The 27,112-nt window shown below is 37.1% G+C and overlaps 1 protein-coding gene across 1 annotated transcript in view; it reads right to left on the bottom strand.

Annotated features, from left to right (window-relative positions):
• Positions 1-27,112, bottom strand: part of LAMA2 (laminin subunit alpha 2) — a 368,849-nt gene that overhangs the window by 145,873 nt on the left and 195,864 nt on the right. The window contains exons 13-18 of the mRNA XM_064508966.1: positions 26,222-26,323; positions 25,453-25,664; positions 20,401-20,512; positions 16,615-16,728; positions 9,905-10,032; positions 4,349-4,435 (exon numbers count right to left, since the gene is read on the bottom strand). Of these exons, the coding sequence (XP_064365036.1) occupies positions 4,349-4,435; positions 9,905-10,032; positions 16,615-16,728; positions 20,401-20,512; positions 25,453-25,664; positions 26,222-26,323 (755 nt within the window). The remainder of the gene's footprint in view (positions 1-4,348; positions 4,436-9,904; positions 10,033-16,614; positions 16,729-20,400; positions 20,513-25,452; positions 25,665-26,221; positions 26,324-27,112) is intronic.

Below are 27,112 nucleotides of genomic sequence, written 5' to 3'. Positions count from 1 at the left end.
TGGTCAGAATCGTTTAATGGATAGCTTATTTCTGTATGTATGCGGATAACGAAAAGATTGCTTATCTTCACAGGAACTGTGTTGGTGAATACTATACCTTCATATGGCAAATTTTAACAGATATGTTTAAAAACATCACCTTCACCTTTCCCACCAGCAATTTTCTGTGAGTCCCATGGAAAACAGGTTAGTGAATCTGACTTAACATCACTGTGTATATTAAAAGCAAATTTCTACTAGTCTCACAGCCTAGTCCCTATTTATATTCCGGTCTGCTTTCTCTTTCCATTACATTTGCTCACTCTTCACAGTAAGACCAACTTGTAAAGGGTGAAGAAAAAGAAGAAAAATCCCCCAGTTCCAGCTAATACTGTTATTCATGTAATCTCAAATGAACTCCAACTAGTGTGAAGAAAACAGAAAGTACATACACCACATAGCATAAATTAATGTTTACTACTATTTTCAAGTCAGTTCAGATACAGTTCTAATGTACATAGATATCCTCTCTCCTTTGTAACAGTCTTGGGTGGTGTGGACGAGCAAAGATTTTGAGCAGCATCCAAACAGAGAAATACAGACTTCCACTATACTTTCACTCGTGCCACTTCAAGAAAACCTTTATGCTCAAATTAATCCTTTTCCTTAAACCTACGATATCTCATGAAGCTTCCAGAAAGATCTTAAACAAAGCAGTCAAAACCTTTTTAAAATATTATTTAATATTATTTAATATAATTGGCAGAATTATACAAATGATGGATGACTGAGACTAGGGAGGAAATTATAGCTGGATCCAATCAGTTTTTTGTGGTAGGATATTACACAAACAGAATATAGTAGGAAACATTAATTTATGCCATGTGGTTTATAAATTTAATAAATTAATGTTTTTATCATTTGTTTTGGTACAACTGGTGCCAAATACAGGGCTCCTACATAAATACATACGTGTATGTATTTTGTGTATATACACAAATACACATATACACACAGGCATTGCATATATTTCCTTATATTTATTGGAAAGATTCCCTTGAGATGGGGTTAACTTAGGCTGCAAAGTCAAACAGTTGAAAGTTTGGAAATACTACTTTACAGTTGCTTTGAAAATCATATGCATCCAACCTACGTATGCAATTGGGCAAAAGTCCTGTGGAGAAATGGCCTATAAATACGCAATTAAAAACCTTAACTTGGATGCACAACACAGATGCATGACCAAGAATAAATTCTGATATTTCCTCACTTCAGAGTGCCTAGCTCTGCAACTTGTAAACAATCCTGCACAACATTTCTGTTGTATAAAACCTCCTGAACTTTTGATCCTTTTCCCATCAGCACTGCAGTATGACCAGTACTTTTGGCCCTAGTGGAAGAACTATTCTAAGAGCAAAAAGGTTGCTGGAACCATACTCATCAATCAAGGACTGCTAATAGAGAAGCTAGACTCTGCGGCTGGAAAATGTATAGCATAACAATGTAAATGTGTTGGGCCCAACAGACAGCTTGTACACTCTTTTTGACTTTCTCGCACACCCTTTGTATGGGAATTGGGAGAGTGCCTGTCCTAACCCATACCCTGGGAAAGTGGGCAGTGAGAGCAAGAAGAACAAATCTAATTTCTTGGGGAAAGGACTATATGGAAAAGCGTGGCCTGGCAACTACAGATACCTGGTAGCTCCCAACACAGTTTATATCTGCTATTATTTTGATGGTGTCAGGAGCCAGGCCCTTCAGAACATTCAGCAATTTTGGCAACCTTTTCCTGAAAAGTCCAAGTGAGGGAAGTAGCAATTTTTTTTGACATTTTACAACTCAGGTGTATCTTAAAAAAAAAAAAAAAAAAAAGCACTACTGGTGTAGCCTGAGGGATTTATCCGTATTTCATATCAAAGGGTTTTTGTAAATCAGTAAGGTGTTAACGCTTCATAAAAAAGTCCCAAGAATCCTACATAATACTGTCCTACACAAACTAAGCACAGGATTTGTGACCTTATCTCCCTATACAAGGATGATTTTGGAGGCCAAATAAGAAGTTGCAGTACAGATCTTCATATAAAGTACTTAATGATAATTTAGGACTGTTCAGTTAATGAATCATATGACTCAGATCAGATGTCACTTTGCAGGTGCTAAAATGAAAGAGAATTTCATGTAAACTCTGTTAGCAATTATACACTCATTATTAATAGCAAAAGGCAACATGCTTTCTCCTGTTCATTGTTATTGACAGCTGTGGGCGTTTCCAAGCAACTTGTTACAATTAAAAGCAAATAGTTCTATGAGCACTGGAATTAATGCCCTAGTTTCCAATGGATATATACCTCACAGCTACAAGGCTAAGGATGATTATTCGCAGCAGGATGTTGCTATCCAGCAGGGATTAAGCCCTCAGGCTACAGCAGTGCTTTTTTCTTGCCCTGTGAAAGTTTTCTTATGGGCAGGACATTTAATAATCTCTCTCTCATGTATTCTCTGCTGTTTAATCAGGTGTGAGTTCACACCATATTCTCTCCCTTAGCTATATCCTGATCTATTAACCTCCATTCAGCCACTTTTCATAAAACTTGCAGGAACAATTATCTTTGAGACCTCCTACCCTTCTGTCAAATTTGGTTCAAATTGACCTACAAGTTCAAATGTCATTGCGAGCAGCCAGGCAGACATGCACAAAACAATCACACCAGTCTCATTTCCTTAGGAAATCAGGCTAAAATCCAAGCCTGCCACTTATTCAGATTCCACCCTATAGCATCTACAGCCTGTGCTCCACTTAGAAACAGCACTTGTTGCTAATGGAAGTTGTCAATGACCCTGCATTGACAAACTGCCACCAAAGTGGTGATTTATTCCTGCCGTCATTAACTTCACAGCCCACTAGTTGAAAGGAGGGTGATGACTTCCAAGACAGACAGGAAAAGACAGGCAGAAATAACACTCAGCAGGAGCAGACTCAGTGATGATGGGTGGAAACAGGTGACAGCCTGCACTCTCACTTTAGGGTATATATAGCACAGTAGGGGATTTAAAAGGAAGTAGCTGTGAATGTAAATTGGAAAAACAGAACTACAGGATGATTCACAACGTATGGCCAGGTTCCTGCTTTCCTGATCGGCTGTTCCTAGCACATCATTCCTGCTCTTCCCCATCCCAGCCTGAATATCGTAAGAGTCTTCAGTGGCCTTACCTTTTTTAGAGTTTGGGTTGGAAAATACTGCAAGCAGCTCATGGAAGTGCCAAATGGCAGAAGCCTGCTAAGAAACAGAAGTGCCCATGAGGAAGCCAGTCACCTGGCTCCCCTACCTCCTTCTGAAAAAGGGTCATTTACAGTGTCACAAGGGATCACGATGCCTCAGCAAATGCTGATGCATCATGACCTCCAAACAGCTAGCGGAGTTCCCATGGCACGCTGACTGCTCTTTAAAGCTGTTCCATGCATGTGAAATCCCAAGGGATGGAAAGGAGTGCAGACAGTGGTGGTATTGCTTGTCTTCATACTTTCCCCTCCTGTGCAAGGGGATTCCTATGAGCTTCGCATTAGCACTTATAGTACACTCCTGTTTCATTTAAATTCTAAGTACGACCCTTTCAGAATAACAGGACATAAGAAGAAAGGTGGGGTCTTTGGGGTGGGAAATTTCTCTCTCACTATTAATGCATCATTCAGAGCTGTCATAGACAAAGACAGACTGGACATGACATCTTTATTTGTCTTTTTGTAGGTAGTAGTGAAGTTTATGAAATACATATTGAGCCTTTCAATGTATTTGACAAATAAAGATTACCTTTTCTGTCCCTAAAACCTAGCTTGTTCTACCTGCTAAATAAAGACTGTAACAGGAGACTAGAAGCACCAAAGATGTAAAGTTTTATTTTTTTAAAAAAATTAAAACTAACAAAGAACTTACTGCAAGAACTGTAGTCTGGCTGCATATTGACTTTTCAAGAAGAGACAACAGTAATTTATTGAAAAATTGATTCACCATGCTCCAAACATTCAAATGACAGAAGAGACAAAATAATTATAAAAATCTCAAAAGGGGCACAGAAAAGCTAGAGAGTCATTTAAAATAAAGGACTCTTATCTCTCAGCATAAGCTTTCTTGGAGCTTTGCACTTAACCATAATGCAATAAAACAAGCACTTTTTGATATACAGGATGGAAACAAGGATAAAAACTATAGAAACATGCAAGTACATGGACATCAGAGGAGGATGTACAGGAATTTCTTTGGTAAGTTTCAGAATATAGGGACGGGGAAAAGAAGGGGAGGTAATAGCACTTCCATGTGATTAATACTTATGTTTCAGATCTCAAATGGTTAAAAGCATGGTGCTTACTTACCTTTCACAGCGTGGTCCCAGGTACCCAATTGGGCATGCATTGCATATTAATCCATGACTTCGGTCAAAATGGCATGTCGGGCTAAAGCTGTGTTGTTGATATTGGGCAAGAAGGGGGACAAGGAAGAAACATAAAGAAAAGATCATTAGCAGCATAGTTCTGTTCCCACTTCAGAGATCATTAATTTGCAAAAGAGTGCCCAGGAAGAGTGCTTCTGGTCCAGCACATGGGGCTTAAGTCGACTCCAGCAAATGGAATTTGGAATGACTCTGCTATTTCTGCCGACACTGAATATAGTGTAACGGATGGCAGCATCCCAATAGCCTGTTATTACGGGACTTGAGCCTGCCACCGAGTGGTCTGTACACCATTAAAAAGGCAGGAATGTACAGCTGTTTGTGCCCCTGAGGGCCTGGCAAAAGAATCTATGCCATAATATGGCCCCTAAATAAAGCTCTCTGAAGGACAATTGATTTGAAAGCTCAGTTGAGTTTGTGTACAACCAACCAGGAAAGAAACCTGGTGAACAAGAAAGGGAAGGGGCAAAAAGGAAAATCTGGTGCAGCTTCCCAGAGAGTGCCTTTGAGTAAATCGAGTGGCAAAGACCTACAGCAACAGGCCAGACAGTCACACTGAAGTTTAAGAATAGCTTGCAGAGTAGAAAGCTTTCTCTCTTTGCCATGCTCTACTTACTTTAGCTGTGATTTTACAAATAAGGATACCAGATTATTTGCAAACTTCACCTCTCAATGAGTGTGTTTAACTCCTAGCTGTGCTCCTTTGCTTTTTAGCATTTTGCATTCTGTAAATTTTTTCCTTAATGAACTTTGATAAGGAAACCTCCTGACAAAAAGACAAACAGTTCAGAAGAAGATGTAGTCTATTCTATCATTTGGAAGTGCTCATCAGAGATACAGAAATGGGGGCACCTTTATGGGGCCTCCTCTAAATAATGGTACTCAATTCTAGTCAAACAGTTAAAAAAAAAGAGAAAAGAAAAAGAATGCAAATGTGAGGAGGTGCATAGCTGGGTGACTAGACTGAACAGGAAAACAAAGCACCTATCTAAAAAAACAACTTATCTTTCATAGCCTAGCAAAATGGAACTTGAGAAGGAATATAACCGCTCTTACAAAGACATCAGAAAGAAGGTATATCTATGGTAAAAGACCATGTTAGAACAATAACAAATGGAAATAATTTGACCTTGGACAAATTAAAGCAGCATATATGAAGAAAGTTTCTGGAAAATAATAGACACAGGGAGACCAGAAGAGCTTAACCAGGATTATGTAACATGATTACCTGCTGGTGACTACACTCCATTACTCAGGAGTCATGCATCCTATGAGCTAACCTCAGTTATTCTTTCTTTTGTTTCTATTAAAGATTCACAGCCCCCCATTTGTCACAAGATAAGTTATCCCACAGATATATGACAAAACACTAAGAAAAGTGTGGGCAGGTCAAGTCAGTCAACATCCTCTTTCCCATGAGGATTATGTTTGTGTTATTTTGCAGTATCTTTCAATTAAAAATGCAATTCAGGAATGTATAAGGAGTTGTTGAAGAAATAAGAATCATTCTAATTTTAAATCACAATGGAAACAATTTTAAACTGAGGTACATATTATCATTGAATATAATCAGCAGCACCTACTTTTCAAGTAGGATCCTGCTTGTCAGTCCTAACGTTGTTCTCTCATAAGAGCTAAATGGGAAACTTTAATGGAGATACTATCACAGCTCACTATAGTGTTGCAGTAGATTGACTGTTCCAGAGATCCACTAGGAGCTCAGAATTCAACCGTATCAGTTATAAAGATAATAATAATTAAATACTTATTATTACTAAGCAATAACAGTAACAGAATTTTCATGTTTTAAGGGTTATGCTCAGATCCCGTATCTTTTGAGTCAGCTCAGTCCACATACGAAAACTAAACATTAATATATTGAGAAATTCCTATTTGCACACTGTAAAAGAAATGCATGACAGCAAGGTGAGAAGAGAATTTATCTTCCCGAGATTCAGAATCTCATTACTTACTAGTGGTAAATTCTAATAAATGGTGTACATTGATCAGGCAAAACAAGCTTCAAAAAATCTTAGTCCCTCAGTAATCATCACTGTTCTTTTCATAGTTTTTACATATGGTAACAAGATTAACACCAGTCAGGACAGGGACAGTATGAATACACAGTATAGGTATATATGGTATAGATTTATAAATTTTAGGAGACAGGACTTTCTAAAGGCTTACAAGTACTTTACAGAAAACACCTTTTTGGAATAATTATAGATTTGTGATTTTATTTAATGTTCCAAGAACATATTAAACATTTTGAAACCAACCAGATTTCCTAGTTCACATGCTACCATTCTAGTTATGACCTTCCCAGGCTGAGTGAGATATGTTCTAGCTACCATTTCCAATGACATAACATTCTTGTTAGGGTCTTCATTACCCATATGAAGCTACTTCGAGAGTAAAGCAGTAATTATCCCATACATCAACATTTGGTAGGAAGAAGTATACATTAGTACATCTAGTAATTTATTTGGAAAAAAAATCAGTTTATATGAAACTCCTTAAAGATTAAGAATGTTGGAAAAGCTTGTAAGGGTGATGAATTTATGAGAAGAGATAAGACAACAGTCAAATGTGCATTACATATGTTGTTTATGATATGGGTATTGAGCTCACTTGCATCATATAAATTCAGATATGGTGATATTTTCAAAAAGAGGAAAATATAGCCCAGGATCTGGAAAGCAAGCCCAGGAAACTTAATAATGTTTTCCTGATTTTTCTCAGACTTCTTTTGTGAGGCATGGCAAGTCACTCATTGCTGTTGCGCCTAAGAATGCAGTTTCACGATTGGCTTAAGCCATTGTATATGGAAACTGCTGCCATAAGGAAACAGGAGAGGGAACGAGCTGCAGCTAACCATGCTTAAGTTAACCATGACACTACATCATCACCACTACATTTCTAAAACAGGTAGAGCAGTTTTCCTCTGCCCTAGATGGCACTGCAAAGAAAAAAAACACTAACCGATTATTTGGTGCTGTGAGAACAGTGATGGGAACCATTATAAACATCATAAAGCAGTAAGACTTTGCTATAGAGGACAGCACTGATCTATTAATATATCTCAGAGTTTCATTATATGGACAATATTCTGTGTGCACCTGTGCCAAGTATTAAGCTTAGAGACCTATGGATGCCCATGTTAGGAATTAAATACTACAGAAATTAGAACCTATAAACAGCTATATATAAGTATTCAATATATAAACTAGTAACTTAGGTTCTTCAGAAGTTAACAGGACAAAAAAGATGAACTCAATTATTTTTATTTTTTATATATGGTGTTAATGGTATGTTTGGCAGACTTTGTCCATGATGATATGTGAACTTGAAAGTATAGGAGCAGTACAGGAATTTTTAGGTATAGGAATCATTTGGAGAAGACGACTGGGGGGAGAAGGGCATACTACACCTGTAGGTTGACATAAGCTTGGAAATTTCTTGATCTTTCACCTGAAGGATGTGTGAAGGAATCTGAATTGTTTACAGACACTGTTCCCAGCATACCAAACCCACTGCCAATTGACAGTTATGTTTAAATAGATGTAGCAGTTGTGATGAAAAATGAGTATTTTAACTGTCTTCAGAGAACACATTTACTCCTTTAACAGTTTCTTCTTTTTCTCATAAAACACATTTAATAGTTGGTCTAGAACTGTAAAATCAGGAAAGCTTGAGTTTTACAATAAAAGTTCTACAAAGCTTAAGGATGTTGCTCACAGTTTTGCTTTTGTCCATTTTAGAAATAGAGAGATATTGTACAGTTCCAATCCAGGTGTAAACTCTGTAGGGTTCAGGACACCTACAGCTCCACAGTTCAGGAATACTTATATTGTATTTGTTTTGGACCTACATTTTTCAAGAAAATTTAATATCAAAAAGGGAATCTTTTGGGCCATTTCAGAAAAGAAACTCATACAGCCAGAAACCTGATTAATACACAATAGAGGTCTCCAGGCATTTTGCCAATAAAAACCTAAATCCAATTTGTTTGACTTGGTTTGTTGCACATTTGCACAAGATATAAATGTGACAGTATTTTTCCTGATAGTAGTGTTCTTAAACAAGAGGAAGAAAATTCACTAGCTATGCAATGAAATGCTAAGGATGCGAAAGCGATGAGGACATCAGGAGAACCATGCCTGAGCAGCAGACATAAGCCCATGTATATCTAATGAAATCATCAGTACAGAACTATGGTAACATGATCCTACAGTCTCCTGGAATTCCTGATAATAAGTGGTCCAACCACTCCTTTCCTTATCAATGCAATTTTAATGTGGAACAAAGCCACTGTAGCCTACTGTTAGCCTGAACTTACTAAGAGGAAAATCCAGGTCATCTGTGCCCTAGGTTAGCACGCTGCCATTCAGATGGTGTTCTCTTCTTTACTTGCACAGGCCCATATTCTGAAATGCCTACATGGACAAATGCTGAGTCTTTTCAGAAGGGAGCCGCATCCAATTTACAGCTGGAATTGGGGTAAGCATTAGTGACCACTGAAAACATGTCAGACATGTACTCAATGGATCCTGATCTTCCTGTACAATCCTTTGCTGCATTGCAGCCCAGCACCTCCTCTGCATAATCTGGACACGTGCTGCTTGCTCTAGGGCTCCTTCTGTCTGAAGCCATCCTGGGTAGCATAAACCAAACATGCTAATTCAAACTGATATACTTAATTTCAAATTTATGTATATGTACGAGAAAAGCTGACCATCAGCCAAGATGCAGTTTTTTTCCTTCAACCACATTATGCCAAATGATTTTGGTATTCTTATTTTCCAGATACAACTGGCAGGAAAACCAGTTAAAAATGTTCAAGCCATTTGTTCTATTAAGTTATAGGCAGTTAAGCAGCACAGACAACCTTTTGGAATGAAGGAAACATCATTCCTTCTTAGATCATAGTTTTGATTAACTGTCCACCTTTTTTAATTAATGAAAAAAATTTATAGTGATTATTCTGAGATATGCTGATGAAATATTTTGACTTGCAAGATTTAAGGCTGAATTCAGACTCCAAATGAATCAACATTACCACTGAATATTGACAGAAAGAAAAGAAAAATTAAAGCAGAAAAAATCACAGTCTTATCTGGTCAACACAAATTGGTTTTAAAAATTAATTATTAAAAAAAAATCACATATCAAATCTGTAACTTCAACTTTAAAAGCAGAAACTATCCTGCAAAGAGAGGCAGAAAAGCTAACATTAATTATGGATTAGAACAAAAGAGTAGTTGTCCAAAATTCTAGGTTGTTCCTTCTACCCTAGTCTCAACTAGCTTTTGCTTTGTTCTTTGCCTCTCAGCCTGCACTCTGTACAACTATAAATTAAGAATACAAGGTTACATTGCAGAATTATTATTTGGTTAAAAATAAAAACACAGCAAAAGTATCAATTACAAGAATACAATTTACTAAGTGAAATGTAATATACAAAAAATATACATCTTACTTGTTAGAAGGTATATTTAATGGGCAAGCACACAGCTGACAGTCTTCAGCTGTCCCTTTAGTAGGATCTCCATAGAAACCAGGAAGGCATCTATCACAATATGAACCACCTGTGTTGTGTCTGCAGTCCTGAATAGAAGATGAAAAGTACATGATGTCATTTCAAATTCACAATTAGAGAATTTACATATGGAAAAGTACTTAAGGTCATTCATCTAGCTTGTTCTCTCAACAGGATCATAAGTCTATAATACATATTTTAGTGTTCTGCTGTTCAGCTGAGAACCAGCTCTAGAGGCTAGCCATAGCAATTGGTGCTTCACAGACATCAGGTATTTCTGTTCTTTTGGATAATTTATTTTCTACACAAAACAAAAGGAGCATTTAACTGCAGTCCTTTACCATTCCAGTATACAACTGCCACATTCTTGTTTCAGTTTGCTTAAAAGAAACCACCCTTCAGAGCAGCGTGAAACAGGTTTATTAGTGGAGTCTTGCAACAGACGATGTGTTTTCGAAAAACAGCCACAGGTTTCAGATGCTAATCTTGGAAATACAGCTCAGACTGCATAATTTGTAAGAAAGAATTACTACATTTCACATCTAAGTGCCCTAACTCATTTTACAAGGTATATGGCTGGCAATATACTAAATATATTTGTGAACAGCATCAAAGCTTGAATTGTTTAATTAATACCTGTTTGCTAGAATAGGGCCCAGATTATATGTAATGGGAAGAAAACAAGGATGAGTATAAGGCCCTATCCAACAATTTGTGTTTCTGTTTGTGACTGGCCTTCATAATACTAGAGATGGTTTATCTAAATATATTAAGCATCCAAAGTACCCCATAAAATTGACAGCAGTAGATCTGCATGTCAGATGACATTGTATTTGTATAACCTTTGGCTTGATCTCAAATTAAAAGCTTTTTGCCAGAATCAGAATTGGTCCTCTGAGAAAAGGCTTCACATGATGACCTGTAGAAACAGATGCTGCTAAGTCTTCAAGAATATTACGATCTCTACACATTTTCTTCTTTCTCTCCACCATTTAGGATTTAAGTCCTAAATAATTCTATGGGATCCACCACAGGCTCAGCAAATCAGTTTTTTGGCTTAAACTCCTTTGTTTTGTTTTCCACATTTTTGGCACACTGACCTATTCCTTTCACCACGATTTTCCACAAGCCCATAGGCAGTGGAAAGGCAGAGAAAGCAGCAGTAATGTTTTCAGCCACTGAATGCCACCTTGATGTGCTCAGCTACAGACTGAGACACTGCATGCCAACTGGAAAAGGTCAACACGAAAGCCATGAGAGAGACTGTATTTAGTGGTGGTGGTGGTGGGCAGGGAGTTGTTTTAGTCTGATTTAGAACACAGGTAAGCTCCAGATCAAATCTAGCATCTTGGTTTCATCCTGAAATTTGCCCAACCTGCTACTTCAGAATTCTTGACGTTTTCTAATATGTGTAGGCATTTCCAAACTGGTTATTTAATTAAAAATATTTCAAAAAAACACTTTAAAACTGTTTTCTCATTTATAAAGGAACTACTTGGCAGCTAGTCATGCAAATGGTACTGACCAATATTTAATAGCATTACTGCCTTAAAGATGCAACATTTCTTCAATAAAGGATAAAGAAAATGGAACTATTCCAAGGAATTGTGATTTCTTCTTCAGGACTTTCCAGGATTGCAATGATTTGTGTGAAAATTTTTGCACTGTGTTGTGAAGAGCCAATACCATACACTTGGGCATCTGAATAAGCACAATACACTTTTCAGTCATAAGCACACTGGAGTCAAAAGCATCTGTCTCTAGCATTGTTTTCTTCCAGAGGGTACCTTCTTATTGCTTGTGTATACAATAAACATATCTTTGGAATAAGAGCATCAGTCACAATATTACATTTTCACATAGTCAGTAGGTCGTGAGCTATTACCGACCATTGAGACCTCTAGTCAAATAAGATTATGGCTGTAGAGCCTTCAGCTGGGTTAAATCTGCTGCAATAGGTCATTTAAGTCCCTGTGATTTTTGACTTCAAGTGCTAATATTCAATAAGAATTTACAAGCCATGCTTAAGTGTAGCTGGGAACATTAAGATATGCTTTTAAAAGATGTGACAAAAATAATTTCGATGTTTCAAAAGAAAAACTCTTAACAATTCAACTTTTTTAAAGCATCATGTCAAATTATTTGTACTTTATCTGAAAAATAATGGATTCTTCTTTTGTGTTAAGTTTAGCTTTAAATATTCTCAGACATATTTTAATGTTTTTCAAGAATATGAACTGCTTATATGTCAAGGATGTTATTAAAATGAGGGGAGCTAACACACTATTGTAAAGCAGTGCATCTCTCAGACTGGTATTTGCAGCTGCTGCTGGTTTTTTTTAAGTAAAAAACCCCTTCCATTTTGTAAGAAAGCAAATCACATTATAAAGAGCTGATTTTCTCTTTGATGAATTTAATTTATTTTTTAAAAGTCTAACACGAGCCATTTCTGTGTAAAGCTTCTAACTATTCTCAGTCCAGATCTCTCTCAGTCTCATCTCAACCTATGTTGCATGGTGTATATGTTACAGTTCAGCTGAAAGATAATGATCCAGTGTGGTCCTGTATTTTTATCCCTGAACAAGACTTTTATAGATCAAAACAGTCTTTCACCTTGGCCAGCCAGGAGGTTGCAGGACAAAGAAGAATTATGCAGTGAGCAGATGTGACATAATGTGCCTGTTCTCTTTTATGATGCATTAAACTTTATACTCATTTGCCAAATTTATAGATCAACTTAAGTACTGAAGTAGCTGAGTTAATAGCCCTTCTAAAGATTTTATCATTACCCATGAAAAATCTGTGTTTCCTTGTTAGCAATGGGTCGAATCTCAGTTTTAAACTTGCCAAATGTATGGCTTCAGCACAGTGATGGTTTTGAGCATCATCTAGTTTAAGCAATGTCTAATTGCACTGAGATTATTTCTTTATAACATGCTTAAGCACATAAACTTTTAATTTTATGTCTATATGAACATTTAATTTGCTTTTTTGTGTCATGGGAATGGCTATAAAGAAGATCATGAGCCACTGTCCCTAAACTGCTCAGTATACTGTACACACACACACACACACACACACTTTCCACACTTTCTCTTCTACTCTCTTGGAAATACATTTTGTTCCAACAGATTGATCTAGTGCTTTTGGTATAATCAATGCCCTGTTTCATGGATCCATAGACATTATGGCCAGTTCCTGTTCAAATCTTTATGCTTTCAAACTGCAGGTACTGGTTCTCAAAACACTTTGAATGCATCAATTTTCTGGACCTCTTCTATCTCCAAGCACCATCAAACTTCACTTAGACAAACTCTGAGTAAATAAGACTATGAAGACTGGATAATTCCTATGAAATCGTCTTTCCTTAAAAGTTTCATGCATGGATCAGACTTCACTGTCCAAAGACTTAATTCCTGATGTCCTGGAGGGTGTCTTCCACCACTTCTCACTAAGCCAGCCCATCAATCTTGGAAGAAACGAAAAGAACATCTGTATGTCCATTATCAAGGAACCCTAAATTCAGACAGAAACACACGTCTGCTTGGCTTGGTATGCAGCTGAGTGCATATGAACATATAAAGATACAGCGTAAATAGAAGGCTAGGGATGAAAATAAAACTTTAATCGGGGAGTATGACTGACTCCAAGGAAGTATCTTTGGCATGCTAATGCCCTTCTTCAGGATATCTGTCACAGAGAAAATCAGGGAAGTTGCTAGGTTCAGCTGGTTAAAGAGAGTGAAAGGCTGTGGCTTATCTGCCTGTCTTAGTATACTCCCTGGTCACCAAGGCCAGACAATTGTATTGTCTCTTTGGGAGTGTGACCATGCTCTTTTGTCATTTCCAAACTACTGTACGTCAAAACTACAGAGACAATTCCCTTGTTTGGTGTCATAAATGTAATTCAGGAGTGTCACTAAGGCTTTACATGTTTTTCACCTGTGGTACAGCCTATATTGTATTTAGTGTAGGGTCTTTCATTTTGTTACTGTGTCTCATGAAGATGGATGAAGACATTTTGTCACTCCTGTGAGCAAAGCTGTTAAAAAGCACAACATGTCCACTGCCCTGACACTGGCCTCAAACTACATGGTATATGCTGTTTATATACAAAGGAATAAAATACAAAATGGAGGCCACAGGGGGCTATCCACTTACCAATCTGAACACATCCTGGGCAAGGGAAATATCTTGTTTTATATGGGCCTACTATTAGGAACATAATATGCTGCAATGAATGAAGCACCATGGAGTGGTTTTGCTGTTTGCAAGGATTAGGTTTAACCAGCCTCCTAAAGCTACGGTAAATGTGCATGTGTAACACTACAAGAGTATTTCTGTATGTTAGAACTTGCCCTACGTACCAAAGCAGTTATCACATATATCACAATGGTAATGAGAATGATATATCATGCAGCTCTCCATATAGTTGCCATGGGGATCAAAGGGCTTTGCAGGTTACTGCAAGATATGCGTTAGAAATAAGCATTTTATACGGGCCTATGTTGGAGCAGATGATCTGAGCTTTTATCGTGAGTCAAAAACATACTTCAGATGCTTTTCAACTACATTTCAAAGCTAAGAAAGAGTAAAAAGAAGTATCATACCAGTAAATTAGGTGCCTAAATTGTCTGTTGTATTGCTGAAAAAACACCATGAATAATAATAAGGAGGCCAAAAGGCTGTGTAAACCTCAATAGAAAGAATGCCTTTGATGTGAGACATTTCTCTTTTTCAGCATTCAGAGTTCTCTCTCTTTCACTTCAAAAGGCTTATGATCCAAATTGAGTAGCAGCATTTAATAGTCTGCATGGATACTAACCAATTTAACTTCACTCACAGTGTTTTCAAAGTAAGCTGCAAGAAAATCCCAAATTGCTTTTTAAGCAACCTGTCCTCCTCCTCCTTACAGGATGACCTAGTATAAGCTCAGACAGAACATGAGAAGTACAGAATAAATGCACGATAACCTATATAGAAAAAAGTACATATTGTGTGTTATTCATTTCCAGTGGTTACTTCTGACTTCCTTTTCAGTGCTGTGTTATCTTTACACCAGCACCCCTTGAAACGTCAGATGGGGGAGCTCTACTATCTCAGTCAAGAGTTCACATCAGCCCAAAAGTGCAAAAGCACTACAGCATGCCATATGTGCTCACTACAGTATGAGCCTTCCCTCACATCCCAGGGTGGTGCTATAGAGAAAAGTAAGGAGGAGACAACCTTGTGCAAGGGCTAAGACCCAAAGGCAAAGAAGCAGCTTCAGAACTCCATCTGACTATCCACCTCTATGCAAAACAGTCTGTAGCTATGATATACCTTAAACAGCATTCTCCCTTTCCTTTCTTTTCTGTTAACAGAAAAGCTATCCCACACTGATGTTATAGACATCATAGCTGGAGGCCACAATCATTAATGTAATAAATTCTATCTTTGTCAAGAGAGACAAATCCGTACTAGCCTAGTGATGAATATTTTCACTGCATATAAGTGAAGGATTCAAAATGTGACTGTCATGTCATATACAGATTTTTCATCCTAGGTACTTCTTTAAAGCTTACTGTATAATTAAATTGAGAATCATTTTAAGCTTCTATTCATGAAAAAGCAATCTGAAAAATTCACTGATCCACAAATTAAGGATATCTTGTTTTGTACTGCAATGCAATTAAACATCTTGTATGGGGAAAACAGGAAGACCAGTGATAATTCTAAACGCCAAATTACATTGTAAAAAGCCTGAATTTTCATTTTGGACTTTTCCCAGCAGCTTTTTCTTAAGGAAATAAAAGGGAACATTTAGAAACATGCACAATACAGAGTCTGCTTGAAATTCTGCAGGGAAATGAGAGTATGATATCCCACTAAACTGGCACTGGCTCAAATTGTGTTTCTGCAAGACTAATGAAATGAGAAATGTTGTTTCAAGCTTCATGCCATGTCAGACAATATAAAACTAAAATGCCCTTGAGTTAATCAGAACAGTCTATTCAGCATAATTCACCCATTCCAAAAGGCTACTGAATGGGCTGGAAATAGTGGTGTGCTGGTAGGCTTGCTATGGATAATATCATGGATTTAATTGCTGAATTAGTAGGTAACTATATAATATCTCTATATCCTGTAAGAAAAAAGTTGATTTAGCCCAAATCATATACTTTTATTAATTTTTTAAGTACAACTTATTGAGCATTTCTTCAAGGTTTGCTAGGAAGCTAGATGAAGGAAGTCATTAACAATATCTTCATGACATACTGGAACAGATTTTACAAAGTTATCTACTACATACTATCAACTGAATAAGTACACTGCAGGAGACGGATGAGAGGGGGAGAGAGATCTTGCATGGAAGATCACTGATATGTTTTGCTGCTCCCTGCATGCCATGTTTTATGCTATTGATCCTATTTCAAAACATAAATCTTATATGAATAAAAAATTCCTTTTGTTTAACAGTGGAAGCTCTCATATCTTGGTATGAAGTGATCCTTAACTTCAGCAATAGTTCAACATAAAGATCTGTTCTGTCAATCAGTGCCTTTTCTCCTTCAATACTCCAAGTCCCAGAGGTGGTTAATTCAATTACACCTGTATATCAAACTGATCTTGGTCATGTCCATCAGGTTTCTAACAAGCAGTGACACTTACCAGGCATTCTCCTGTGATATCATCACACAATTCTGCATGACCAAAGCATGTACATGGTGCACAGACTCCACCAAATATTGTGCCATTCACACGCCTGTGCCGAGGCCAGCAAGACTGCAAGGAAGATAACACATTAGCTAAAAAGTTAAATGCTGGTTGGAACAGGGGAAAGAAGAGAATTTTCAAAATATTACTGAATTTGATATTTGCACATCCAAAAAGTACTTGTTAAAAGACTAGAAATACCAACTTTCTCTAGAAAGCTGTTATTTCTGGCACTATGGCTTTGCACTGACCTTAGCTTTACTGGCAGAAGTGAGATTAGAGGAAGCCTTAACTTGATCATTCTTCTGAAATTGTAAAATAAAGCAGAGAAATGAAGAATTGAAATATGACAGCATTGAAGCAAGAGGTACAGATTGAAAAATAGCCAGAAGGCAAAATCCTAAAAGAGAGACAGAAGGAGACTCCCCTCCGCAACCAATAAAGACCTTTTTTGAGAAGATCAGCTGCAAACAGCAATTAAAATACCATTTAGTTTTTCTCATTTCAGAGTCTGACAAAAGGCTACACTGAATTAACACAGAGGCTAAACACAAAGCTACCCTTTTATTTACAGATTGTGTTTCTTCAATATAAAGTATAGTAATTTCTCTTTAAGAAAATGCTCTGATCTTTTTTAATGTTAAATTCAGATCAATATTAAATGCATAGCTTTTTCTTTTTTTGGAACGGTGACATCTTAGAACTGTGATTCATCAGCAAAAATTCTGCTATTCCATTTCTTCATAATAAGATGTCAGGCAGCAGTCTTTCTTACTATATATCTCACAAATGGCTTTACAGTTTTCACAAATTATCTTTCCTACATAAGACCACTCATGTATCCAAGGATTTTGCACAATATAAAAAGGTGCATGACAAAATTTTGACCTTGAAGAGCATCAACCTAATAAAAAGAGGGAGTAGTTTTGTAATGCTAGACTACTAGAAGTATTTTAAGTAAAGAAAATCCCTTTCCCTCCACACACATTCTCAAAGAGGTAACAAGAAAATTCACCTTTATGAAAATAAATAAAGTCAATCACTCTTTTTGTCTTATTCCTGTAAAACATGAAATTTATTTGAAGATTAATTAAAAAGATTCTCTTTAAGAAACATTACAGAGAATGAGAGACATGTTTTTCTTATTTTTTGTTCTTTCGTTCTTGGTTAGGCATTCCTAAGATAAACTGTAAATGCTAAAAATGTAAATTCAGAGTTAAAAAAACCCAAAAACCAGAAAAGACCTTAATAGAAATTGTTCTGTTTTTTTTCTGTTCTTCATAAGATGCAATTGCCTAAGCTGTTTCTTTATAAATCTGTTTTAATCTTTTTCCTCTTTCATAACCTATACAGAGTGATTCGGCAAAGAAAGATCTCATGCATGGATGTACATGATACTGTACAAGATAAAGCTCCAAAAGTCACTAATTCTAAAGGGCTTAGACATGAGTCCTGATGATGGAATATAACTGCAAGTTTTAAAGCAGAACTAAAAGAAAAATTTATGGATTGAGATTTTAACAAAAAGAAAGGTATAACATTCAAAAGTCAGGAAAGTTTTCAACTGTCATAGTGGTGCAAGTTAAACAGAGCTTCTTCCATAGTGGAAGTAAAAGAGTAGGCAGAGAATAAATCTGGTAGAAAAGAGCAAACAGGCATGAAGATGTTGAGAAATAAAGGTGGAAGGTTCACCTGAGTAGAACAAAGTAACAATCACAAATCAGTCCCAGCGGTATTTGAAATTTAAAATTGGAGCTGCTGTAGCTGTGCTCATGCAATTCTATGTTCAGTTCTCAGATATACTAGGAAAAAAATAACAATTTTCTTTGTATAGAACCTCATGGAAAAATGAGAAAAATTTCAGAAGAAATAAATACGATATTCTAAAAAATTCCACATTTTCAGTTTATCTGCCGATACTTTCTCAACTGCTATTTTCTCTGGAGATGCAAACCCTTACTGGATTCTTTCTGACTTATCCTAGTCAAAAGAAGCACAACCATCTACTTAGAACACAAAAAATCTTTTCATATTTTGCTATCAAGCACAACTGTCCAACACAGATTCAGTGTTGAACCTGTGTTACAGAAGGCTCATGAGAAGTGAATTTGGTGCATAAATACATGGAAACTAAAACTTTTAACTGTGTTATGGTTATTCTAAAACAGGCCAGCTCTGACAAATGGCATGTCTGAGCTATTCAAAAATGCTCTGAAATTCAGTGAGGGACACAGGTAAAGTGTGTGCTTAAATAAGTCAATCAAATCTTCTTGGCCTTCAGTCTTGGGAGGAAACCCAAAACACAAGTAGGGAGTATGATATGGTATATTCCAATAAGTCTGCAGTTAGGACCACCCAAGGCATGCACTGTGACTGTGGGTTCACTGAAGAGTGTCCCTGTCCATCAATGTACATACAGGCTTCGAATTTGCAGCAGTCTATATATATTCTTTGTATTGTGGGATCTGATCTTACCTATACATGCATATGTATATACAATTACAAGGACTGTTTTGATCTGGAGGTAACATTAGCATTGAAGGACACAAAGTCAGAGAGAGAATTTCTGCAACATCAAGGCAGGAATTCTATGCACATTCTACCGCTTCTAAGCAAAAGTACTTATAGAAACATCTGCAAACAAGGACTTCCCAAATTTTTACCTGGCAATCAAAGCTAAATATGAGCTGAGAGGAGAAATGAACAGGTCAAAAAAAATTGTGAAGCATAATGACACTTCATCCAATCTCTTTCTCAAATAGTTGAACAGACACACAATGGTCAGACTTCAAAAGAATCCTCAGTCAAGGTAGGCAACATTCTTCTCCCATTTTTTTCCTGTCTGTACCATTTTGGAAGTGATAGGCATATCCATTAATTCCTTCAGGGCTTCTTTCTAGATTAGTTTATCTAGCCCCAGCAACAAGCAAAAGCATTTGGCATGAAACTAGACTCTAAGCCCTAAATATCACATATAAGCACAGAACATTTTAAAGAGAAAGAGAGTTGACAAGCAAATGCCTAGAGTGCCGGTGTAAATGGCACACTGTTTGTAGTTTTGTGAAGCAGAGCATCTTGGTGTTTGAAATCATCTCCTTAAGGCAAAGCTTTTGAAGAATTTTTTTTTTGCTTCTATTTTCCCCAAGCTATGCCCATGTGAGCTAGTTAATCATATGTGTACTCATAGGAACACATTTTGTGAGCCTTAATGAACTTGTGGGAAAATGTGTATTTTCTGAGCATGTGCGTATGTTACAATCTTTAACAGGACTGAACAAAAGAGATTCACAATTCTCACAAGAGCACAAACAATCCTCAAAGATTCCAAAGCAAAAGAGAAAGACCCAGGGAAACAGAAGAGGAAACTCAACCACATTAACTCAGATGATTTGATACAACTCTGCTGTGCACAGGTCAGATAACTGCCATTTTCCTTCTAATATTGATAGTTTTCATGCATTTGTGATATCAAGTGGCTGACGAGTACCAATATTGTTTTGATTTTTTTTATTAAGAGAAATGTCTTTCCATGACTTAGAACTATCACCACAGAGATGTACTACTTCAACTTTCAAATATTAACAAATATAATGAGCCACCGTTTAGAAATAAAGGTAATTAGACAAGCTATAGCAAGTTTATGAAAAGAATGGACAACTCTGCTATTTTATATTAACACAGGGCCTGTGGTCACTTACAACTATCGCAGCGTTAGTACAATTGATCCATCATGATACTCACTTCACAAGAGGTACCATCATATCCTCGGGGACAGTCGCATAACTCCACTGCAGATGCCACCTTCCTCCCAGCTGAAGAGTGGTCAGCAGCTTCCATGCTAACTCCATGCAGTCTGGAGGTAAGAGAAATGAAATGGTTAATGCAGTGAATGAGACAGAAGTATATGTGACATTCACTCGCTTGCTTATGTTTATTTGTTTAAAAATAAGGTGGTATTCATACGCATTTATTTCTTTCTAGACTAAATGTCTGTAGGCTTGTTACTACTTTTGTCCACCATGTGAAGGAGACTATGGTCAGACACACAATTAAAAAAAATGAAGTCTCACAGCACTGTATCAGTAGGAGGAAGGTTATTCCTGGCCTGCAAGCTGCATGTCCTAACTTGTATTACAGCTGTACATATATATAGCCTATTTGTCACCAAGCAATGTCTTCAAAATTTATAAACCAGTACCCCAACTTTCTAAAATATTACATTACTAAGCTTTGGTTATAAGGTATTTTTATTCTGGCAATTTGCTCTCTGAAAAAAAAGATTTCAGTTTTGTCCAAGGGGATCTAAATATTTTGTACATGAAAAGAAAAGGAAATCTTCTAAAATAAATCTTAGTTTCTGAATGACAGAGAAGAGAAAATTGGGGAACTTTCTGTTCCATGCACAATCTAGAATCAGAAAACACAAAGAAAATTTACAGTCTACCTGTCCTGCCATCCTTATAGCATAACCTGCATATCAACACTGTTTACATCAGTAGCAACTAGTCCTAAAACCAGTAACTTCCATTATATAACTTTAGGGAAAAGGAGGACAGGAAAAGAAGGTCAAGAAGTTAAAAATATTTTGCTCCTTAAAAGAAATGCTAGAATTCTCAGCCATTGTTTAGCCAAACAGTGAATATGAGTTTTATTTAAAAACAAACAAAAAAACATGGAAATACAATGAGACAGCCAAAGTCTCTCTGTTGATAAGCTTATGGGTAATATGCAAGCTGGATGAAGTTTATTTTCACAGTACCCAAGTTGGGATTGGAGGATTTAATTCTTATGAGAATTCAGATGGAATTTGGGCATTACAGACATTCAATGATACCTATTTTCACCCAGTAATCTTAACAGAGTGTTTGATTACAAGAGCTACCTGAAAAGCTTCTGCTGAAATCTCTTTCAGCAGAAAACACCTTTCTATCATGACAGGCATTTTGCTAAAAAAAAAATCAATTTTCTTTGGAAAATGTAACAAACATTTTTTCTCCATCCTAAGACATTTCTCTTTTGGCTGCCAAACATCCTGAAAATTATTTGGATGACCTTGGATAAGAAAACATCCAAGAAAAATGTTTTGTTGTTAATGCAGTTGGGGGAGGAAAGGATGAGACAGGATATTTTCCTAGTCAGTTTTATGGCTATTCTCAATGAGACAGACATGAAAAGTAAGGGGAAAAGATGAGATTTCTGAAATCAAGGCAGAAGGTTCAGAAAAGCAGAAGTGCTACCATGACTGCAGAGACAACAGGAGTTTGGAGGGACTACTATTGCAGATTATGCAGTTAGAGACTTGAATCTAATTTGGTGATACTTTAACTTCTGCAAAAGGTTTTAGAAGCTGTTTTGAGAGAATGATGAACATTTCTATCGAAATCTTCAGTAAGAGCTTTCTCACTTTTCAACAGTTCTCCTTCACTCCCTTGCTGCACTCTTAATTTTGCAATCATCTTTTTGAGTTTTTCTTACAATAAGCAACCTCTAGGATAAAAGATACTGATGATGATGACTTTAACTTTAAAAACTTCATAATTTAAGAAGAGAAATCTGTAAATGAAAAAGAAATGACCAGAAAAAAGCCAAATGTTATTTGTCCTTTGAACTACATCTAGTTCCCTCCCAGCACTAAGTAACAGATCTTGGAACAAAGAGAAGCACTTACACACAGAAACAATCAACTCAGTATTATCCCACATTTGTATTCACTGAATTGTTCCAATTTTCATTAGGTTATGCTGTTTGCTAAATGGGATTTTAATGTGTTTAACAGTTTTTAGCATTAACAGTTACTCATTGAAGAAAGCTGCAGTGATTTTTTTTCCTCCCATTTTGATGCCGTAATTTCTATTCCTTGATGCCATTCTGCATTCAATAAAATACATAATGCTGGCAGTAATGGGGCACCAGATCCTGGAGACGCATGAACAATTTGGTATTCGACATCGAGACCAAATATTTAAGCTGACTGTTACTGTCAGCAGGCAACTGTTGACTTCTAAAAACAAACAAGATAAAAAGGGAAGGGGATGTTTCAGGCAGTATCAACATAGTTTACTGTCTGCTGTGCCAAGCATCTGAATCACATCAGCTACATGAAGTACTGACCCAAACACTGCTCATTTGTCTTGAAGCCAATTTTGCATATGGAAGAAAGCCCTCCGCCTGTCCTTCCCTCTTCTCTCCTTGCCTCTGGTGTGATTCTGTACATGGTCACAAGCAATCATTGTTTTCAGCACCACCTCTATCACAATGCCCAGTGCCCATCTGAGTCTCTACACTACTTACCTTTAGTGGTTACTCCAAATATTAAAACAAATACTGCTACTACAACTTTCCTTGTAGCACAAACAAAAAATATTAGATCAAACAACATGATACAAGGCAGTTGTCTTTTCCTGGCCTGTCGCTGTGCTTCTACCACAGATGGACTTAATTCCAACAGTTTGGAAGATCTGTTAAGTTAGAGCAGGATTTCCCAATTTAAACCCAGAAGCTGTGAAATCACTTTCAGATTGATTGCTGTGTTTCTCTGTTTTCATTTTTTATCCTACTTGATCATCTAAATGAAAGCCCACTCATTTGAGGAAGCTTCCTAATTACCATAACGCAATAACAACATTCTAAGCTTAAAATGACCCACAAACTGTTCTCAAAAACATGTTCAAATCTATTCCAGCATTACTGCATTTATGCTATTTAACAATTATTTGAAGGTGCTAGTAATTTACTAATGTTTATAGTACATTAAGCAAACTAAGGGAGAAAAGGATGATCTTTAAGTTAATGCTCTTGCTAACTGGACACAAGTCCACTGAATTCTCAGATCCCTTTGTACATGACTGCAAACAAGTCACTTAATCTCACAATGCTTTCATCCTTGTCTCTTTTCGAGCGCAGACTAAAATAGCACTCTTGGAAATCCTTACACTTGTGGTGTTATTTTCACCATTTAAACAAACAGGTTGCCTAACACAGCAATCTCTGATTAGTTTGTTGCATAATTCTGCTGATGCTTTGAGGCAGAAATTGTCATTTATGAAGTGTCTAATAACCCTGGAATACTTCTGTCTCTCTGCCAGTCCCCTTTTCCTCTCTTAGAGGAATATCCATCTATCCACCATGTATATCCTTTTAAAAGACAACAAAAAATCCTTGGGCTTAATTCTATGCTATTTTTCTGGCAAAAATACCTTCCTTTGGAGCCCATCAACACTAGTCCTTAATCAGTGTGAGATATCACAAAGAATATCCTCTTCATTGGGTCTGGGCATTTTCCCTGCAGTACTCCCAAACCTTACCTGCAGTACTAAAGAGACAGAATACTGAGAGCAGAATTGTTTTGTATGACCTTAAAGAGAATGATTAGTACAGCTTTGTGCCTAGTATGTTTTAGCATGAGTTAAAGAGGAAATAGTCAGAACTGAGGCATATACTGAACATCATCAGTATGCCTACAACAACAGATCATGAGCTGGGCTGGACGACAGTAGATGCTGTTGCTGCTACATCATGTGACTGGGAAAATGTACTGTTTGTGAAGATCTATGTCCACCCAGTAAATCCCACCCAGATGAGTGAAATTTTGATTCCTCCACGGAAATCAAGGATGAAAAATCCAACTCATTTCATTGTGATTAGAATTTCACAGCCTCTCTTCTGCCACACTTCAACTGCAATGAGCACACTGACAGCACTCAATAAAAGGTGTTTACTGCAGAGCAAACTATTTGTAGAGACTTCTGGGTATAGGGATCACTGTAACACAGTAACCATTGCACTCTTCTCTGGTAAGAGAGATGACAGGGACAGCTAGAGATGTAGCTGTAATTTAAAACCATTCCTAGCAAACAAGGTTCTCTTCAAAATTACTTCAGTCCTTCCTCCAACCCCATTTTAAATCACTGTCTTTAAGGGGCTTACATTCCTAACTGTAATGTCACTCCAACTAGAAGATAGTTGCCACTAGCCTGCAAAGCATAATTTTTTTTTGTCCTGGAGCTCTTATCAAAGAGTATTTCCAAAACATGTTTTTGGAAAGCTATCCTAAAAGCTGAGGATGAACCAGACTGCAGGACCTTGAGGCACCACCCTGGGCCAAATGGCTACAGCACAGTCTGGGATGCAGGAGGCAATATATAGTCTTCCAGACCTGCCACTGAGAAGTCTGCCACTTCTTACCTACAAGGTGCAAAGTACGGCCTATCCCAGCTCTACCTATATGTGCTGACCTGAGCTCTAGGCTGTAGGCCAGAAGGGCTCTGATCCCTCCAATCCCCACTGTTGTGTCCAGCAGTACAGGCAAGGCTCAGCCAGTACATATCCAGAACTGCACTTTCTTCCCAGATTTGCCAATTTAGAGACCTAAAATACTATTGTCTGGTCCACTGTTAATGTGGTACTGTATGCTCATTAAACAGGGAAAGCAATATATAAGTGGTATATCACCTCTTACTTGAACATGTCATCACTGCATTCAGTGATTTAAAATATACCTGAGAACTACAGTGTTCACAAAATAAACGTATTTATGGAACTGTCATTCATGCCTTAATAGTCCATGTGATTTCATTTTCTTACAAGGTTGCTTCTTCCTGTTGCCTCTCCTGCCCCTGCGTAACCAAAATGAAAAAAAAATACAGACTGCCTGAAAGTTTAAATGAATGTTAAGGCTTTCATGATGGTAAATTAAATAATGTTTTTAAACTACATTAGCTTCATTCTCTGTAGACAGAAAGCAGGTATTTTGAGAAGCTGCCTGTATAGAAAATCGACGTTTCCCACATTTACCTGTAGATGGCATTCATCCCATAGCTGTATGTGGCTCTAACGAGGATCCTCTTTACATTTGCAAGGATAGTCATGAACTCTCTCCTGCTGACTGGAACATCAGTGCCATATACAGAGAAAGATTCTGGTTTCAGTACAATTTCTTTAGCGTGTTCTTCAGAAGGCTGCAGGTGAATCCCCTCTTCTGGAGTGCTGATTCTCAAACTACCTCCCTAGAGAGAGGCATGAGAGAGAGACAATTAAATATGAAAAATGATAGAACAAAAGCTGTATCATTTTAGCCACTTAGGGCACAGGATTTATTGAATAATATACTTTACATGAGCAATAAATATTAGCAATAACATTCATCTTCCACAACCCTGAAAGGAGTTTGCCTGGTAATACTGAAAGCTAGTGCAAACAAAAGTGCAGATTATGCAACTAAAACCTGTGTCATGGCTTTGGATGGGGATAAACAAATTCATACAACCCTGAGCTGCATAGAACCTCTAGAAAAGCATATGTAATATGCCAACCAATTATTTTATTTCTTCATTCTTCGTGATCAACAGGAAGAGTATAGTTTTGCAAGCTACTGCAATATTGCCAGAGGCTCCTTCAGATACTTTTTTTAGTTCTCTAAAGTATGACCATTTTCTGATGCTATAAATTAGCTGAAGGGACAGGTACCATACTGTTTTGCATGCTCAACCACCAGACTTCACATTAAACATATGAAGAGGTAGACAATTTTTTTTTTTGGTGGCTGAAAATACAATCACTTTACCTCTATGATGACATCAGATTGAACCATCCTTTGAGCTGTGTCATCTTGCTCTGTGAAGTCATAGGAGACTGTAAATTTCAGAATTCCTCCAGCAGCTGTTATCTAGGGAGCAAAAAGACGGAAAAGGACAACTACATGACAGAGAACAGCCATTAGCCATTTTGGTGCATTTTTTGCCAGTGACAGTATTTCCATACTTCTAGTTCTGCAAAACCAGATGCAGATACCTGGGGTTTACAGCCCTATGGACAGTTTCCTTCTTGCTCAAGCACCTAGAAGTGATGTGTGGTCATTTTATTTCTGTGCCTGTCAAAGGCTGCAAATTCCTTAGACACACAGATTAACGAAGTAATCAGAAACAGCTCTGAAATCTATGCAAATTTCCACTTGATACTGAAGTTAGGTTTTCAGTGCATTTCAGCTATATGGTTCTCATTTATCATATCATATCATTTATCCCCCCTCTATATCAGTAACCTTAGGAACCTTTAAAAGATTCAGCAGATTCAGTTTTGCTGATGGCGCAAACTACCCCCCCCAAAAAACCAGTGATGTTTGTCTCAGAATTAATTTTAACGTAAAATAAAAGAAAGTAAGATTTTCCCTCACACACTCAAATAAATTTACTTAAAAAGAATGCTCCAGTCCATTCTCTCAGTTTGTTTCAGCTTCCAAAGCAAGATGCCAATAACCGGGCTCTCTCAAGTCATGCTAATATATTTTACCTATGCTCTTTTAGCACCCAGAACCAGGGCACTGATAATAGCTTTCCCATAAAAATTGGAAAATGCAGATCAGATTTAGGACAGCAAACAAAACCTGCAGACACGTATGACAGTTCATTGCAAAAGCAGTGTTTTCTTTTATTGTTTGGAAACAATGCAAATAAAT

This window comes from Dromaius novaehollandiae, chromosome 3, assembly GCF_036370855.1.
Source record: "Dromaius novaehollandiae isolate bDroNov1 chromosome 3, bDroNov1.hap1, whole genome shotgun sequence".
Lineage (NCBI taxonomy): Eukaryota > Metazoa > Chordata > Aves > Casuariiformes > Dromaiidae > Dromaius > Dromaius novaehollandiae.
Note: the sequence above shows the minus strand (reverse complement) of the source record. Positions and strands in the feature narration are given on the sequence as shown.